The following is a 20,032-nucleotide window of genomic DNA, read 5'->3' as shown; positions in this document are numbered from 1 at the left end:
AAATTCTGCTAGGTTCCTCACACACAAAGAACATGGGTATAAGATTTTCTGGGCAGGGAACACTGACAGGTTCAGGGGCATGAGTATACTTCTTGCAGAGAAATGGGTTGATAAGGTAATCAAGGAAGCCAGAGTCTATGATAGAATACTTAAAGATTAGATTGGTGCTGCAACATGGATTAGCAACCATTATCTCAGCTTATGTCCCTCAGCCAGGGCTACCTGATGAACAGAAAGACAGATTTTATGACACCCTCTTGCAGACTACCTTGTCGACGAATGACAGGGACCTTCTCTTTGTGGCTGGTGACTTCAATGGGCATGTTGGACAACATGCGGGGGGCTTCTCTTTATTCTTGAAAGTTACAAGGTAACCTCACTAGTGGTGGAGACATGAAAAGGCATCCAGTAAACATTGTAAAGTAGTGGCATTAGGAAGGGCATCTAGCTGTAGAAGGGATCATGCCAAAACTGAGTCATTGGAGCAAGATGTAGACCTCTAGGCAGTTGGATGCTGTTGAACCATCCAACCCAAACAAACATGGAAAGCAGATGTGAAATAATGATAATTATATATTACTCTCTTTTACATGTTTCAGTCATTTGACTGCGGCCATGCTGGAGCACCGCCTTTAGTCGAGCAACTCGACCCTGGGACTTATTCTTTGTAAGCCTAGTACTTATTCTATCAGTCTCTTTGGCCGAACCACTAAGTGACAGGGACGTAAACACACCAGCATCAGTTGTCAAGCAATGCTAGGGAGACAAACACAGACACACAAACATACACGCACACACATATATATATATATACATATATACGACAGGCTTCTTTCAGTTTCCGTCTACCAAATCCACTCACAAGGCATTGGTCGGCCCGGGGCTATAGCAGAAGACACTTGCCCAAGATGCCACGCAGTGGGACTGAACCCGGAACCATGTGGTTGGTTAGCAAGCTACTTACCACACTTACTTATATATATATATATAAATGTGTATATTGTGTGTGTGTGTGGTAAGTGAAGTATCAAAGACATTTCAGCTGCAACTATCCCACCTTATCTTCTTCACAAATAGTATATCTAAGACAACAGTATTCAACAGGTCTTTCTTTAGGAGAGTAATGCTATTTCTAGTAGGTTGCGTGGCTAATTAGCGTGGTAAACTTCAGCATACGTAAAGAAATGTTTTGTTTTCTGTTTCTTTCTATAAAAAGAGGCGTTCCTATCTAACTCTTCCCTGGCCAAAAGTTCTGTCACTTAGGAGGTGAAATGTAACCAAAACACCAGTGTCTGATAGTCCTTTCACATCACTGGTATAACATTAGGGTAAACTTACGTGTAGAAGTCTACTTCTGAAGAGCACTCAAGGAGTTGATAGGGAAACTGTCTGATAGGAAGGTCATCATTTAACCACTTGTTTACCAAGAATGGTAAGTGAATAACCATTAAATCTTGCAAAGATTTGTGCTTCAGACGTATTGCTGAAAGGGTGAGCACCTGGAAAGGAAACAAAGTAAATACATAAAAATAGCTCCCTAAATATATTGGTAAGTTATGAAAAGGTTGTACTTCGCCGAAGCGCCTGAAATAAGAAGAAATACATCTGTGCTTGCTGGTGAAAATTATACTGACTATTCAACAATAACATTTCTCTTTACTCCATGCCTGAATACACTTTAAGATATATTAGTGCTCTAATTAAGTATTATTTCCTCTGTGTATGTGTTCAATAGATATGCATGTGATACTTGCAGTACTGCTAATGAGTCTAACTATGTAATATCATAAGTTAGCATTACAGAATAGTAGTTGCTTATTTTCATTTGTATCTGGTTTACATTTTTGATTCCTTGCTGTTAGTATCTCACCTGATCTCCTCTGTTAATGTCCCAGGGAAAGGACATGAGATTTAGAGCTGATATTTTCTCTTATGAATCCTAGGTTTAAATTTGCCTGGAGTGTTCTTTCTCTACAGATGGTGTGACATTAGAGTAAGCTACATTGAAGTCTGGATACATCAAAGCAAGCTACATCAGAGCCTAGCTGTGATATTACAAGACATATTATGACAACATATCAAGCTACATCCAAACCTGGATATACTACTAAGGGAAGTACATACATTTGATATCAGCATCAATACTACCATATACAACTCTGCAATTTCAGGGAATTTCATGACAGTCTATTAAAATATCTAAACCATCAAAGTAGTATCTTCAGAGGAAATATATAACACCTTAACAGCTGACTGATGTATTACAAAATCTTATATATCCTACAGTGGCAAGCTGGCAGAAACGTTAGCACGCCAGGCGAAATGCGTAGCAGTATTTCGTCTGCCGTTACGTTCTGAGTTCAAATTCCGCCGATGTCGACTTTGCCTTTCATCCTTTCGGGGTTGATAAATTAAGTAACAGTTACGCACTGGGGTTGATATAATCGACTTAATCCCTTTCTCTGTCCTTGTTTGTCCTCTCTGTGTTTAGCCCCTTGTGGGTAGTAAAGAAATATATAGCCTACAATCAAGTACAACTTTTATATCTTGGTAAAGGTAGACCCAGGAAGACATGGGACAAAGTGGTGAAGCATTATTTTCCAATGTTTGCCCTCACAGAAGCAATGACTAGTGACTGAGACCTTTGGTGATATACTGTGCTTGAGAAGACCTGTTAAGCCAAGTCAAATAGTAGTCATGGCTGATGTTGTCATGTAACTGGTTCCCATGCTGGTGGCATGTAAAAAGCTCCTTTCAAGTGTTGGGCCTCACAGAGGCAATGACCAAAACCTTTGCCATTATGTTGTGCTTGAGAAGAAGACCCATCAAGCCGAGTAAAATCATAGTACTGGCAGATACTAGTGTTGTGTCGGTGGCACGTAAAAGCACCCATTACACTCTTGGAATGGTTGGCATTAGGAAGGGCATCCAGCCGTAGAAACCATGCCAAATCAGACTGGAATCAGGCGCAGCCTTCCAGCTTGTCAACCCTGGTCAAACCATCCAATCCATGCTAGCATGGACAACAAATGTTAAAAGATGATGGTGATGAAGGCATCTTCACCAAAAACTGGCATCCTCGTTCATATTCAGAAGCAAGTCTTCTACCAAAGCAATACACTGTCTCTTTTTCAAAATCTTTAATCCAGGTTAAATAGTGTGCAATCCTTGCTCTCATATTTGTATGTTATTCCAAAAGGTCCAACATCTCCAAACATGCTGAATGGACCTCTCAATATAATTATACCTATGTATACATCACCACTCTCCCTAAACTCTACTTCTAACATAACTCAGGTGATTCTCTATAAAGACTACTGCATTATGAAAGTCTTTCTCCTCTTCTGTTTTCATGCTAACACTACACTCCTTATGATCTGAAATCTCATATGTACTTGTATTACTTTTTCCAATTCTGAACTAAGATGTTTAACCCCAAGACAATGGATAATGTCCCTTCATACACCTCAAATATTATTCTCACCTCCACCTGCCATACAAATATAGGAAACATAAATATTGCCAAAATGATGAGTATGTGGAAGAGAGTGAATGAATAAGGATATGAAACTGGGATATATCAAATACTTCCATTATATTGGACTCCTATAACAGAGACATTTCCTTAAATGAACTCCCATAATACTGGATGGATCTTTTCACTTTGACCGGCAGATTTTAAAAATAATTTCTTTGTAACTAAACACTTTCAAACTTCGTATACTAGTAGAATGTGTTACATAACACATCTTTTTCTCTTGGCTTTCTTGAGAAAATTCTGTAGTTTGTAAGCTATTTGTTGTTAAATTTCTTGCATTTCAGCAATTTCAATCAATCAATGACGTCTATTGAGGTGAATACAATTACTGCTGTAGTTTGTCAACAACAATTTCCTGTGGTGTCAACTCAGTTTATCACTGCCAGTCAAAGTAAAAAGATCCTACTGGATTCTCATTACACTGGTTCCTTGTTATTTCAATGTGGCCACTGAACCATTAACCATTAAAAAGATAAGTAGACCAAATTATATACATGTAAAACATATTGTGATCTTGATGTGATATACCTCGAGTTCTTGGTAGCATGAATTTATTTAAGCTCTCATCAGACCCTCTCTAACACTTCATCTCTCTCTATATAAACGGCAGTTTGTCTGTCTGTGTGTCTGTCAGGTTGTACCCTCACCCTGACCACGACTTTCAACCGATTCTTATGAAACTTGACACACACATAGCCCAATGTCATAATTCAAAACTAACGCAGCGAAAATTTTGAAAAGTTCCCCCAGTTCTGAAAAAAATCGATAAATTCGACATGGGGTCGAGAACCTAAGCTTTTTATATGCAACACGTTTTCTGTCTAGGGGACACAACTCGACAGCTAGGGACAGCTAGGAACATCGTATACACAGAAGTATTCGAGTGAAGGGAAGACATTGCAACCTACACATGCGCCTTCGTTCCCTAGAGGGAAAGGACTAGATTGGGATTAGTCGTTGCCTACTAGGGGCTCTTACATACCCGGGCAACGCCAGGCTATGCTGCTAGTAACCATATAAATAATGATCCTTACACAAAAGTATACTATCTTATATATTGGTGCTAGTTTGACAATTGTCAAGAAATTACAAACCTATCAAACACAACTTGGAAACACTAACCCACTCACACAAACTCATACATACACATAAATGCAAACACACAGCCAGAAGTTGTCTACATATCTGTGAGGAAGAATGTGTCATCAGGAAAGATCAAGAAACTGAAGGTGAAGAAGAAGAAGGGCATTATGAAATCTGAGTTATGGTACTGTAGGTGACAATGAAAGAATAGTAATAAAGGTGAGAGTGATATAAAAGAAACATGTTAGGTCTCACCTTTTTAACAAAATCCACTGAAATATTTTCTGACTGGGAGCAGCAAATATAAATAGCTTTTCGCTCATACAGTGGGCAATTGCAGATAATAGTTGACATAGCCAGAAGAAAACTGGATGTGCGAGACAGCTGCACACATTGGTTAGAATCCTGTAAGAATGAGACAATTGTAGAGACTTGCATGAAACTTAATCCTTGTTTCATTGAGTTTATTAATCTAAGAAGTAACTTGGTTGGGTTGAGATTCCTGCTGCTTCTCACTTGTAATACTATCATTATATTATAAGCATTAAAAAGATCTGGTTTTACACAACACTGTACTGTAGATAATGGCTAAAAACAGCCTGCAGAGAAGTAAACAAACTTTACACCATGAATGCGCCACAAGTTAATCCAAAGACCTAGTCTACAGCAAGGAAACATTTCTAATAATAATATAAAATAAAAATATGATTGTATCAAGAAAACAAAACAGACCCCTTGGTGTATGTGTGTGTGTGTATATATATTTTCTTATAGTATTATAGTCAAAATGGACAGGAAGTTCCATGACTTAACTTTCTGTTCACAGAATTAATGTCTAAGCAGATGGGCATTTCATAGACAGGTGTACTGTTAATGTATTCCTCAAGCAAAATTAGTGCAACCCAGTGTGTGAACTATGGGTGAAGTGCTTACATAGGACTTCTGCACAGTTTCTGTCTATCCAATTTCACTCACAAGTGTCTATAATAGTCATAGTAAAGAACCATAACCTTCATATGGTGATATGATCAAGTTTTCTCTGTGACAGTTGTGTAATGGTAGGGTTGTAGGATGGTTCATAGTGGTTAGATGTGTTGACACATGATGGTAGTAAATGGTAGCTAGAGTAGTAGGTGATGGTGGTATGAATATGTAATAATAGTGAATGGTGGCTAGAGTAAAGGTAGATGGTGGTGGTATAGACAAGTGACAGTGGTGGATGGTAGAGGTAAATGATGATGGGACATGTAATGCTGAATCAAAATTTGAAGATTTTGCATTCTTGATAAACCCTATGTAACTTCATTTAAATTCTTAATCAGAAATGTTCTATTTATAATAAGTGAATTTCTTTGGAGAAAACATGAATATATTTCCACTTCTATCTCCACTATAAGAACATATGTGTTTATGTCATCATCATCATTTAACATCCACTTTCCATGCTAGCATGGGTTGGACGATTTTGACTGAGGGCTGGCGAACCAGATGGCTGCACCAGGCTCCAATCTTGATCTAGCAGAGTTTCTACAGCTGGATGCCCTTCCTAATGCCAACCACTCCGAGAGTGTAGTGGGTACTTTTATGCGCCATCGGCATGGGGCCAGACAGGCGGTACTGGCAATGACCTCGCTTGAATCTTTTACACATGCCACCGGCACAGGTGCCAGTAAGGCGATGCTGGTAAATAATTATATTTGTGTGTACATAAATATAATACTTTAGAATGTGTCATTGAGCAGGACACTTTATTCCATGTTGCTCCAGTCCACTCAGCTGGCAAAAATGAGTGGTACCTATATTTCAAATGGTCAGCCTTGTCACACTGAATTTCCTGAAGAACTGTGTTAACCCTTTAGTGTTTAAACTGGCCACATCTGGCCAGAATATTATCCTTCTTTTATGTTCAAACTTATGATATTCAGCCTCTCATACCAACCTACAATGTCATTCTAAAGATAAATAATCACATCATAGAAATCTTGAAGCTATGAGACAAGGCACAGTTAATTCAAAACAATGTGAATAAATAAGTATTACATTTGACAAAGTAATCCGAACACTAATGGGTTAAAGGTATGCATGTCTGTGGGGTGCTCTGCCACTTGTACATTAATTTCACAAGCAGGCTGTTCCACTGACCAGATCAACTGGAACATTTATTGTATCAACCAATGGAGTGCCAGTTAGTGAGTGTATAACTCCACTTAATTCAGCAGCATTAAGATGGACTATAGTTGCTTTAATCATTTATGTATAATTACTGAATGTGTATACCTCTCAAACCCATGCACATGAATGATATGAAATGCTGAATAATTTTCTTTTTTACCAGAACAGTCAAATTTTCTTCAGAGTATTTATAAACTTCACGGAAGGACGATTCCTGCTGGTTTTGACTGAGGTAGTAGTTTCTTCCAGTTTTGTCTTCAGTTCGAAACAGGCTGCAATCAGAATACCACTGGTATGAATAATAACTTTTAGGATTCGCTACATTTGAGGACAAACACAGTATCATAGAAATGAACAGAGTTGGAATTTTTAAGACTAACCTTGACACTTCCATTAATAAGGCCCATTGAGTAGATTTTCTAAGAGAGGGCTCCAGCAATTTAATAATACCAAAACATAAAACTTAGCTATCTGAAGGTGGAAGACAAATCATATCTCTACACAAATAACTAGTAAATTCTAGGTCTCCTACATTTTGAAGAAAGGAACCACCCGAACCACCCCATATAACCATCACAAAGAAGCCTTATACGATGGCAATATAAAAAATTACAATGCTACAGAAAGAACTAAAGAAAAGGACATTATAACTATCTTTTCTGTATATATACATCATCATCATCGTTTAACATCCGTTTTCCGTGCTAGCATGAGTTGGATGGTTCGACCGGGGTCTGGGAAGCCAGGAGGCTGCACCAGGCTCCAGTCTGATCTGGCAGTGTTTCTACAGCTGGATGCCCTTCCTAACGCCAACCACTCCGTGAGTGTAGTGGGTGCTTTTTACGTGCCACCAGCACAGGGGCTAGGTGAGGCTAGCAGCAGCCACGATCGGTTTGTGCTTTTTATGTGCCACTGGCACAGAATCCAGTCAAGACAGCGCTGGCATCGGCCACATTCGGATGGTGCTTTTTACGTGCCACCGGCACAGGGATCACAACTACAATTTCCATTTGATATTTATTTTTATGTTTTTGCAAAATAATATTTAAAATGATTTAATATTTTCATCTGAAACCATGTACATGTGATCAAGCAGAAACTGAAATCATGAACTTTTATTTCCCAAAATACCTGTGGCATAGAGTGGAAAAGAGTATAAAAACCATCCCTTCTCTCACCACCTCCTGTAAATAACCTAAAGCAATTGCAGCTGTAGATACAGGAATGCTGTTCCCTGTAAATAGTTAAACATATTTAAAGCTTTACGTACAGCAATGTAGTCTCCTATTAATTACATCAAATAATCCAAAATAAAGGAGCCTCCTAATTATTGATTGATCCATTCCAAATCATTATCATCATCATTGTCATCATTTAACATCCGTTTTCCATGCTGGCATGGGTTGGACGGTTCGACCGGGATCTGGGAAGCCAGAAGGCTGCACCAGGCTCCAGTCTGATCTGGCAGACTTTCTACAGCTGGATGCCCTTCCTAACGCCAACCACTCCGTGAGTGTAGTGGGTGCTTTTTACGTGCCACTGGCACAGGTGCCAGGAGAGGCTGGCAACGGCCACGATCGGTCGGTGCTTTTTATGTGCCACCGGCATGGAACCCAGTCAAGGTAGGGCTGGCATCAGCCACATATAGATGGCACTTTTTACATGCCACCGGCACAGGTGCTAGGGGAGGCTGGCAACGGCCATGATTGCTTGGCCAAATACCACTCAAATCAAATGATGACACCTTAAAACAGGAAAAACACATTATGCTTTGTAGCACCCAGTATACAGTTGAGGTGATCATTGTTGGAATGCTATTGCTCATAAATATGGTTCCATCGGAGATGTTTTGGGAGCTAAACAGCAACAATGGTGGAACTCTTAGCAAGTTAAGATGTGAAATATTCTTTACTCAAAGACTGTATATCAGACACCACACAAAAACACACACACACAAATACATACATTGACAAACAAATACACACAGCAAACTCACAAGAAACACATATAACAAAGAGGTAGTACAAACCAGGTAATATTGGAGGCACAGAAATATCGTATATGAAAACAAGGATCAGTTAAAAAGGTTGGGAAAAATTTCCACAAGGGGTCACCGGTATCATCAGTAGAGTCCACAGCCCATTTACCTTCTGGGTCAATCTGGAAGATAAAAAAAAGGTAAAGATACACACATAAGGACTTGTTAAATGACAAACTACACAAACTGAGAATACATAGGGGTCATCCATTGAGGTTACTTCTGCAGCATAGTAATCCATCTATATAAAAGAAGATGAAGATGTTTAATGGGACCGAAAAAGAATATTTTCATTTAATAATAGCCAATATAAATACTAGTTTGCTGATTTCTCTAGTTGCGCTTGACACGTTGTAGAGAGAAGGGGAGACAGAGTAAAGAGAGATACAAAGAATTAAGAGGTACAAGTGAGTTAAAGGGTGCACATACTAGGCTTGGTGGCAAGCAAAGAGTAAAGAGAGATACAAAGAATTAAGAGGTACAAGTGAGTTAAAGGGTGCACATACTAGGCTTGGTGGCAAGCAAAGAGTAAAGCAATGCTACACAAGCACACAGTGAAAGAGAACTACGGAGACAAAGGAGGAGTAAGAGGGGAAGTAAATGACAGAGGAGTTACACAAATAGGCAATTTGTCTGAATTTTATATTAAGGTAATAAATATTTTTCTGTCAAGAATTACTATTCATTTCATTATTTTGTAAATGAACCAAGAATTTTGATAAAAGTTAAACTATAATTATCAAATGCATGTCATATTTCCTGATATTACCCATGCAAAATTATACTTTCAAAGTTACTGAAGGCTTCATTTGCCTGCATTTCTTTTTTAAATACCCTGCAATGAATTATTTTTCTACTTCATATTTTTTCTCTCTGTCCATTTGCTTTGTGAATATAAAAAGGGGTATATGAAATAAGCTAAAACAAGTGTAAAACTATGAATCCTTTCCATTTCCATAAAACTACAAGAGTTTATGATTACCTACCTTAATGAAGGTGTGAAGACAGGTTGCAAGTGAGAGGCGGACACTGGTGTTATATTTTTTATCACCTTGTAATGACCTGACAAAGAAACAACTTCATTACAACGAGAGTTTCATTTATCTGTTGAGAGGAGCAGACAAGTAAAATATTAAAAGAAAGTTATTTTAGAGTCAATAACATGATTTCATATCTATGTGACAATAATGAATATGTCTAACTGGTAGAAAGTGGTTGGTGGAGTGGTTGGCGTTAGAAAGGGCATCCAGCTGTAGAAACTCTGCCAGATCATGCTGGAGCCTGGTGTAGCCCCTGGCTTCCCAGACCCTGTCCAACCCATGCTAGCGCAGAAAACGGACGTTTAAACGATGATGATGATGATGATGATGGTATTAGATGACAGCCCAAAAGAGGTATATGATGGTCATTTGGATCTGAGATGGAAGTGAATGGTAGAGGTGGACATCATCATCATCATCATCATCGTTTAACGTCTGCTTTCCATGCTAGCATGGGTTGGACAATTTTGACTGAGGGCTGGTGACCAGATGGCTGCACCAGGCTCTAATCTTGATCTGGCAGAGTTTCTACAGCTGGATGCCCTTCCTAACGCCAACATGAGATGATAATGGGTGGTAGTTGAAGCAGAGGTAGGTGAGGACAATAAAGACATCTAGCAGTATGTAGAGTAAGGGTAGGTGTTGATGGTGGAATTGTAGCTAGAGTTGAAGTAAGGTATAGTAGTATGGGTACATGAGGATTATTTGGTGGTTGTAATGTCACTGGGCTTAATTACATATTATGGACAGCTGTGCGATAAAGTCTCACACCCTAGCAGTTGAGGGAACCTGTAGAAGAGGTAGACCCAGGAAGACCTGGGATGAGGTGGTGAAGCACGACCTTCAAACATTGGGCCTTACCGAGGCAATGACTGGTGACTGAGACCTTTGGAGATATGTTGTGCTTGAGAAGACCTGACAAGCCAAGTGAGACTGTAGCCCATGACCTATGCCAGTGGGTCTAACCAGCCTTCATTCATTGGACAATATTCATAGAATGTAGAAAATAAGTTAATGCAGATGTAAACCAAAAGGGTAATATCCAGACAAAAAGAAAAATATCAACAATAAAAGTATTAGCATGTTAAAGAATTGACTGATATAAAGTGATGTGAAAATTACAGGCAATTAAAATGGTAATTTTTGTATAAAAAAATTAGATTTCAACAAAAGCAAATTACTTACCAAATAATTTTAAAGAGTTGCAGAGCATTGAGACGAATTTCTGAAATCTTTGATGTAGTGTCATGTTCTTCTCCAGATAAATGGGGCAGGATCATCGAAAGGAAGTGAATACATTTCTGGTAGATAGCTGGGTCTCGCCAATGTTGTTTCATTATGTTCCTATTTGTTAGAGAAAGAGAGATAATGAGAGATAGCAGTCAAGAGTTAGGTGGTCATTGGATCACATCACATGATGTTAATCTATTTCTTTACTACCCACAAGGGGTTAAACACAGAGGGGACAAACGAGGACAGACAAACGGATTAAGTTGATTATATCCACCCCAGTGTGTAACTGGTACTTAATTTATCAACCCTAAAAGGATGAAAGGCAAAGTCGACTTCAGTGGAATTTGAAATCAGAACGTAATGACAGACGAAATACCTATTTCTTTACTACCCACAAGGGGCTAAACACAGAGGGGACAAACGAGGACAGACAAACGGATTAAGTCGATTATATCTACCCCAGTGCGTAACTGGTACTTAATTTATCGACCTCGAAAGGATGAAAGGCAAAGTCAACCTCAGCAGAATTTGAACTCAGAATGTAACGGCAGACGAAATACAGCTACGCATTTCGCCCGGCGTGCTAACGATTCTGCCAGCTCGCCACCTTGATTAGCATACACATGATGTTAATCACACACACGATCATGATCATGATGCACATACAATTATATTTTGCTATTTTTGCATCTGGGTATATTTATGCTAGAGCATTCTGAAAATATGTGTGTGTGTGTGTGTGTGTTGTGTGTGTGTGTGTGTGTGTATACAAGGCCTGGCTCTCCATCAGTTACGACAATGAGTGTTCCAGTTGAATCAATCAATGGAACAGTCTGCTCAGGAAATTAAAGTGCAAGTGGCTGAGTAATCCACAGACATGCATATACTTAACATGGTTTACATGGAGATTCAGCATGACACACAGAATGGGGCAAGGCTGGCCCCCTTTGAATTACTGGTACAATTCAGTTTTACCAGCTGAGTGGACTGGAGCAACATGAAATAAAGTGTCTTGCTCAAGGACACCGGGAATCGAAAACGGACGTGAAATGACGATGATGATGATGATGATGATGATGATGTCATGTAAGGACTGGCAACAGAAAGGGAATCTAGCAGAAGAAAATCTGCTTCAATAAATTGTGTCCAACACATGCAAGCATGGAAAAGTGGATATCAAAACGATGATGATGATGATAACATGCACACACACATACACACATATTAACTGCCATTTTAATTAAGTCTTACTTTTAAAAGAGTATTAAAAAAAGTGGTAATTTTACCTGACCGTAAGCATCAAGCATTCCAGATTAGACTCAGTGAGGTGTTGGTGCGTTGAGCAAAGTGTGGAGACAATAGTTTGAAACTTGTAAGAAACAAAGATTAGAAATCATTCAGTATATACACATAGCTTGTAAACCACTTGTAAACATTTTATTAAATATATTGTAACATGGCAGAATATATTTAGCAGGATATGTAATGTGAATTTGAAAGTCAGGTTATTTATATCGAGCAAAAAGTATGTATTGTGAACCAAAGCATATCAACATCAAAAATAGGCAAACAAAAGACTGGACAAAAATCTATACCACTTACCATTTGTAAATGAAATGATTTCATGATATTGAGATTTTCCAAGATTTCCATGATTTTATTTTGGAGGTTGTCAGAAAGGTATGACGTGTGCTGTTTGTTATAACTGTGCCACAAACACAATAGCTGCATAGTTTGGCAGCAGAGAGTTTCTTCAGGAGAAAGAACTTGAGAAAAGGCATCTGAAATGATGAAAGGATAAAAATAGAAATTGATGTAATGTGAAGTTAAAATAGACAGTAGGATAAATTAGAAATTTAAAGGTGAAGAACTGAACATAAACTAATTCATTGAATATTTGAAATGTCTGTGGCTGTGTACTGATTAGCATGTTACTATTTGCTGTTGTTCTATCCAAGCAAAATGGTACTTATATATATAATATAATATATAATGAAATTATTGTATACAGTGCTCAGGTGCACCACAACTTGTCCAAAGGTGCGTATAAAGCATATGCAGTAATGTACAAATGTCTGGAAAGCGAACAGTGTATGAGTCAGATACATGCTTGCGTGTGTATGGAGGGGAGAAGATCAGGTGTAGTGTTGGTGAATCTCAGGAAGCATGGAAGTTTTGAAGGATGCAGTGCTCCGACAACTAACAACTGATGCCGGCAGTTTGTTCCATGCTTCAGCAACTCTTAGCGTGAAAAAATGTTTCCGAAAGTCATGGGAGCTGTGCTGTTTTCTGATTATTTTATCGCCTCCAGAAGTATGAAAGACAAAGTTGCTCTCGGCAGAATTTTAACTCAGAACGTAAAGACAGATGAAATCTCACGAAGCGTTTTGTTCAGTGTACCAATGATTCTGCCAGCTCACCACAGCAGCAGCAATCATCATCATCATCATTTTTTTTTTACTTCACTTTCCTATGTGCTCAACAGGTACCTATTTTATTGGCCCTAAAAGGATGAAAAGTGAAGTCAACCTCAACAGAACTTGTGGAGGCGCGTGGCTTAGTGGTTAGGGTGTTGAACATCTGATCGTAAGGTTGTGATTTCAATTTCTGGACCGGGCGATGTGTTGTGTTCTTGAGCAAAACACTTCATTTTCACGTTGCTCCAGTCCACTCAGCTGGCAAAAATGAGTAATCCTGCGACAGACCGGCGTCCCGTCCAGGTGGGGAATTTCTACGCCACTGAAACCGGGAAACCGGCCCTTATGAGCCTGGCATGGCTCGAGAAGGAACAGCAGAATTTGAAGTCAGAACATGAAGATGAATGAAATGCCCCATATGCATTTTGTTCAGCATGATAATGATTCTGCCAGCTTGCACCTTAATAACAATAAAAACCCTTTTTCCCTTTTTACTACAGGCACAAGTCCTGAAATTTTTCATGGGAGGGGGGGGACAAGTTAATTATATTGACCACAACTCCAAAGGAATGAAAGACAAAGTCACCTTCAATAGAATTTAGAAAAAGGAGGAGGAGGAGATGACACAGCATAAGGACAGAGTGAGCAGCATATATAAGCTTTCAGAAACTTTCAGAACTACCTTTCATGGCACTCTCCTTGAATTCATTATTTGCATCATCATCTTCGTCAAATATGTCATCTAGAGTATTGTTCCCTGAACAGGAAGCAGGAGATTCACTTTCAAGTGTAAGAAACCTCTCTGACTGTCTATTCACAGAACTTGGAAGTATCTGGAGAAAATAGAAGAAACATTAGATATTTACTTAGTGATAAACATTGTAAAAAGTTGTGGATCTCTGCTGGTTATTTCATAATCAACTGAATGGCCTGCTCAGGGAATCATTAGGTTGCTTCACTTGAAATGTCGTATTTGAAAGGTAACAATAAAACGCTTCCGAAATGTTAGAGAACTGATTTATTTAATCAAAGTATGATCAATGTTCATTTATGACGTTTACATAATGTTTTGTCATATATTCCCTTTAAAAAGAAATTCGTCTTTTTCCTGTGATAAACTGGCAGAATGCTTCAATTACCTCTTCTCTATTTAAGAATGTTTTATTGCTTATGAAAATCTCAAAATGCTTCAATAAGTGATGATCAGTAGGAGAGATATCAGGGGAATAGGGAAGATGTTGCAAAATCTCATAATTCAGGCTTTGCAACTTTTGGACCATAGCTTGAGGAGTGTGAGGATGTGCATTGTGGTGGAACAAAATTGGGCACCATCCGAGTGTGATCATTGCCAGAGCGGCTATCTGGCTTCCATGCCAGTGGCACATAAAAGACACCATTTGAGCGTGATCATTACTAGCATTGCCTTACTGGCACCTGTGCCAGTGGCATGTGTAAAAGATTTGAGTTAGGTCGTTGCCAGTACCGCCTGACTGGCACGTAAAAGCACCCACTACACTCTCGGAATGTAGGAAGGGTGTAGGAAGCGTTAGGAAGGGCATCCAGCTGTAGAAACTCTGCCAGATCAAGATTGAAGCCTGGTGCAGCCATCTGGTTCGCCAGCCCTCAGTCATTCATCCAACCCATGCTAGCATGGAAAGCGGATGTTGAACGATGATATAAACAGTAACATTGTTTATGCAGTTCCAATGAATTTAATCTAAGCCATGCAAGCATGGTAAAAGTCATTAAAACAATGACGTGAGTATGTGTGTGTGTATGGAGAGAGAAAGGAGAGTGGTGGAAGGGAAGAGGAAGTAATGGTATAAGTGATTTACCTGTTCTTTGACCACAGCTATAAGACTGTCCAACACACCTTTTGGCATCAGAGAACGAACTAAGTCAAAATGCTGACATTTATAGGATTGATCAATGTTGTCTGCAGAGAAGTATTGGCAGAGAAATGGTACAGCTTCATTGATGTACTTGCTGCGAACTTGGACATTTCGACCCCTATGGAAGAATTCTTCAAGTTTGGTCAATGTTGTCTGCAGTTGGTTTGAGAGATTGGAATGTAATTCAGACAGTTCATTCATGCCTCTGTTGGCGATGTAAGCAAGGCACTTTGAAAGGAGACAGCTGATGTAAGACGCTTTCTGAATACACCAGTTCTAAACATAGATTAGAACAATAAAAATAAAACAAGGAATAAACATGTATCAGACAAAAACAACAAATGTAAACAGCTGGAAAAAAAATTTAGAGAATCTCTTAAAATAAATGAAACAATAATACTGCTGGTGGTGTGGGGGTTTTTTCTAGGGTGGTAGTGTTGCTGTTGCTAGTGATGTTGCTATCCATAAAATTGGTTTTGCTATTCATAGAGGAAGCGGTGCTGCTCTTAATGGATGTAACAATACTACTAGTAGTGATGTTGTAGAGAGCTTAGTGGAGAGAGCAGTGGTGTTGCTTTTGACAGGGATATTGTGATTTACAGCTGTGGTTACTTGGGATCTTTTCGGTTTGAATGGCAGTTTTTTTCTAGCGGTGTCATATGAAATTGTCACCCATAATTATGACCCTAGTATCAATCTATTGCATTTCAATCTGTGTTAGGGTTAGGGGTGGGGGGAAGGGTATCTTTTTTTCTTTACAAATGTAAATAAACCCAATCTGTTTCTTAAACGAGGGACATATTCATACGGCACAGAATGTTTTTTACCTCAATGGACTTCATTGATTGGTTGAAATTGCAGAAATTGATGAAAAAAAACAACAAATATCTTACAAACTATAGAATTTTCTCAATAAAGCCAAGAGAAAAAAATGTTCTATAAACACATTCTACCAGCTTACGAAGTTTTAAATTTTTTAGTTACCTAGAAATTATGTTAAAAACTGCCGTTCTATCCGAAAAGATCCATTACTTGTGTGCAATGGAATCAATTCCTTGAGCCTTCAGTAAAGGATTTATAACTCAGTAGATAATGTTGCAGTTACTGGTGTTGGGGTTTTAGATTCAGATGTGACTTTTCTGTACATACATAAGTTGCCAGTGAATGTGTAAATAATAATCTTTTCTACTGGAGGCACAAAGCCTCAGATTTGGTAGTGGGGGACTAGTCAACTGCATCGACCCCAGTGTTTCACTGGTACTTAATTTACTGACCCCGAAAGGATGAAAGGCAAAGTCGACCTCAGCAGAATTTGAACTCAGAACATAGCGATGGGCGAAATACCATTAAGCATTACATCCACTGTGCTAACAATTCTGCCAGCTAACCACCTAATAATAATAATAACGATGATGATGATGATGAGGAGGAGGAGGAGGACGATGATGATGATGATATGCAAGAAAGCTAAATTTTAAAATTGACAACTTACATCATCTGTGTTGAGATTCTGAATGTACAAGACAAGTTTGTCAATGCGCGTAAGAAAATGTTCTATCACGGTAAGTAGAGGGCACTTAGCCATGTTTTGGTCATTATTCGTTGGGACTGCCATTGTGGAAGTTAATGTCTGGTCCTCGTAAAAAGTCATCTTTAGATAAAGGGATTCCACAAGAGAAGGACTGGAGTTGGAAGCTGTACTTGGGGGCAAATGACGGCAGAATGGATCAACAGCAACCGGGCTAAGGAGGAGGGTGATGAGTAGAGAGGCAATGAGGTTACAGTCAGTCATCTCAAAGGATTGCTTCATTGATGACACAGTGCTTGTCTCCTCATCCTTATCTTCCCATGAGGGGAGTAACCAATCGATTAATGCTTTGCGCAGAAAATACAGGTGATTGCTAGGATTGCTGCTGCTGGGACTCGTAACAACACTAACCCATCGAGTTAAAAGTTCTGACTGGTAGTACTCAGGTAAATCATAGAAATGACAGTAAGTTGCCAGAAACTGGACAGAATCTTTGGTTGGGGTCATGTAAAACGAGGTGAAGAATTTCCAGATGTCTTCACGAAAATTTACGCAATGGTGATGAAGAAGCGTTGACATTAGCTTGAAGTTGCTGTCTTGACAATGTTGCAGGCTTATCTTCCTGTGGAGAACAGAAATAGTGTTAGTCTAAAGGAACAACATTGCAATTGCATGGACAACTATCACAAGTATAATCATAACAACCATCAAAAACGAAGTCACAAAACACAATTTCTAGTCCTAGATAGCATCACAAATACTTTAGCAAAGTATCATCAGCAAAGTCATAGAAAGCATTATAGTCATAGGAATCATTATAGTCATAGAAAGTATCATAAATGAAATCAAAGGCATTGAAGGCAGCATAAATATTCATACGAGTTATCATAAGCAGTCAAAGAAGGAAACTTACTTGAGGCAATTATCCCAAACTTTGGTCCATATATCAGCATATTCTGTTGTCAACACAGAAGCCAAGATCTGGAGACAGCTTAGTAATAATTCTGTGACATCACATCTTTACATTAGGAGAGATAGATAGGTAAATAGTTAGATAGACAAGTTACTTGACAGATCAATATACAGGGCAGTAGACAGTCAGAAAAATACACAATTGGAAAGATGGACAGACAGCTAAATAAAAAATTAGACAGAAGGATAACAAGATAGACAAACAATTAGTTAAATAAATAGATTGGATCGGATTGGATTGATGGATGGCTGGAGACACACACACACAAAACACTTCCCCAAACAGGATCCGAGCATCAATGGTCTCTATCTCTTTTGTTTCACATGAAGAATGCTTTCTAGGCATTGATGAAAACATATATGAAGGTGCTGTGAATAAAGATAGTGTGAACCAAGAAAATTACATCAAATTTAGAAAACTGTCAGAATTCTCATACGAGACAATATCCTATAATGTATTCACAGTACCAGGGCTGATACCAACATTTGGATGCTTGACTAGTCTATAGGGGAAACCCACTGAACAGACATTAAAACCAACAAGATCCTGACATCAATGGGAAATTTCCACAGAAACAGTGATATTGACAGGCTCTGAGAAGAGATGAAGAAAATAAACGCTCAAGGTCAGTGCAGACAGCCTTTAAATGTTATATAATCTCACTCAGACAGCATCTGCTAAGCAGCAACAAAAATAAATACATAAACCTACTGCTAAAAAAGTGAAGAGAACAACATCCTACATATCAGCTGCGAGTTACTCAGGAAATACTCTCTTCCTGATGGCCTCTCAAAGAACAGTAGTACAGTATTTAGTCCTGATCTTTTTGCATTTTCAGGACTTCAATGCTCAGTGTATTTTGCGTTTTGATGATGGCAGGATACGGTTTTTAGTAGATCAAGTGGCCTTGAAGAGACTCCCATGGTTATCAATGGTACATTAATTGTAGGCAGAGATCAAATTGGTGTTACTAGTGATTAGTAGAGACAGTGTGTGATTAGTAATGATATAGTATGTGCAGCAGTGGTATAGAATGTTTAATAGTGATGTAGTATATTTACATAGTGGTGGCATAATGTGGTCAGCAGTGATGTAGTAAGGTTAGTGATGATATAGTACAGCTAGTGGTAATATAGTGTAGTTAGTGGTAATGTAGTGTAGTTAGTGGTGATACTGTGTATAGTGGTATAGTGTAGTTGAGGCACAGTGTGTCTAATTGTGATATAATTTGTTTAGTGCTGATGGAGTGCAGTTGATAATAATATAATGTGGCAAAGGATGGTAGAGTGATTTTTAGGGGTACAGCATAGTTTGTAGTGCTTTAGCTTGATCTTATACATCCAATGAGAATAATGAAATGATGGTATAACTGTAGCATATTTTGGTAACTTGGCAATGTTACTGCGGTAATACAGCAGTCATGTAGTTGAAATACAGTGGTAATTCAGCACAGGTAATAAAAGAAATATTTGTTAGCAGTGGTATGGTTATTGTTATAGTTAGTATGGTGTTATACTTATTATGATTGGATAGTATATAATATGGTTAAAAGTTACACAGTGTAGTTATGGTAAAGTGTAGTTATATTAATGTTTAACGACAACAGTGTGCTGTCAGTAATACCACTGTCATTAGTTGCTACTAACTACAGTTTTATTAGTGCTAATACAGTTGTAGTGACGCTACTGTGTAAGTTTCAGCGCACATGCGCAGAATTGGATTGCTTCCGGTTGGCCACCGGAAGTTCTCCTCATGCGCATGTGCAGGAACTGGAACCTAAAAGCTGACCGCTAGATCGGTCCTTTCTGGCATGAGCAGCGCTAGCGGTCGGATGTGGTTTGACTTTCTCTCAGGGAACCTCACCCCCAACGAAGCGGGAGCAAACTGACGAATCGTCTTGACTCGCACGAGAAAGCATCATGACCAGTCCTGCGGATTCGGCTGCCGGCTTCCCTACTAGAGATACACGTGCACTAGTTCTTACCTGTAACCGCAGAATAAACCACCACTTACTGTGATCGAAGACCGCCTGACTTTGTCTCCGTTTATTCAACTTAAATTGTATGTGACAGGATCAGATCGGACACCCCTCCAGTGTTCCTGAACTCCCATCCTGTT

General features: G+C 38.9%; 1 protein-coding gene across 4 annotated transcripts in view; it reads right to left on the bottom strand.

Moving 5' to 3' along the window:
• Positions 1-20,032, bottom strand: part of LOC115232583 (serine-protein kinase ATM) — a 121,971-nt gene that overhangs the window by 75,258 nt on the left and 26,681 nt on the right. For all 4 annotated transcript variants that reach the window (XM_036500609.1, XM_036500607.1, XM_029802548.2 and 1 more), the window contains exons 13-24: positions 17,855-17,959; positions 16,906-17,563; positions 15,357-15,689; positions 14,204-14,354; positions 12,707-12,885; positions 12,391-12,473; positions 11,057-11,215; positions 9,818-9,893; positions 8,823-8,953; positions 6,954-7,065; positions 4,877-5,026; positions 1,339-1,499 (exon numbers count right to left, since the gene is read on the bottom strand). In XM_036500609.1, the coding sequence (XP_036356502.1) occupies positions 1,339-1,499; positions 4,877-5,026; positions 6,954-7,065; positions 8,823-8,953; positions 9,818-9,893; positions 11,057-11,215; positions 12,391-12,473; positions 12,707-12,885; positions 14,204-14,354; positions 15,357-15,689; positions 16,906-17,563; positions 17,855-17,959 (2,298 nt within the window). The remainder of the gene's footprint in view (positions 1-1,338; positions 1,500-4,876; positions 5,027-6,953; positions 7,066-8,822; positions 8,954-9,817; positions 9,894-11,056; positions 11,216-12,390; positions 12,474-12,706; positions 12,886-14,203; positions 14,355-15,356; positions 15,690-16,905; positions 17,564-17,854; positions 17,960-20,032) is intronic.

Source organism: Octopus sinensis, linkage group LG2 (genome assembly GCF_006345805.1).
Source record: "Octopus sinensis linkage group LG2, ASM634580v1, whole genome shotgun sequence".
In the NCBI taxonomy this organism is placed as follows: domain Eukaryota; kingdom Metazoa; phylum Mollusca; class Cephalopoda; order Octopoda; family Octopodidae; genus Octopus; species Octopus sinensis.
This window is presented reverse-complemented; position numbering and strand designations above follow the sequence as displayed.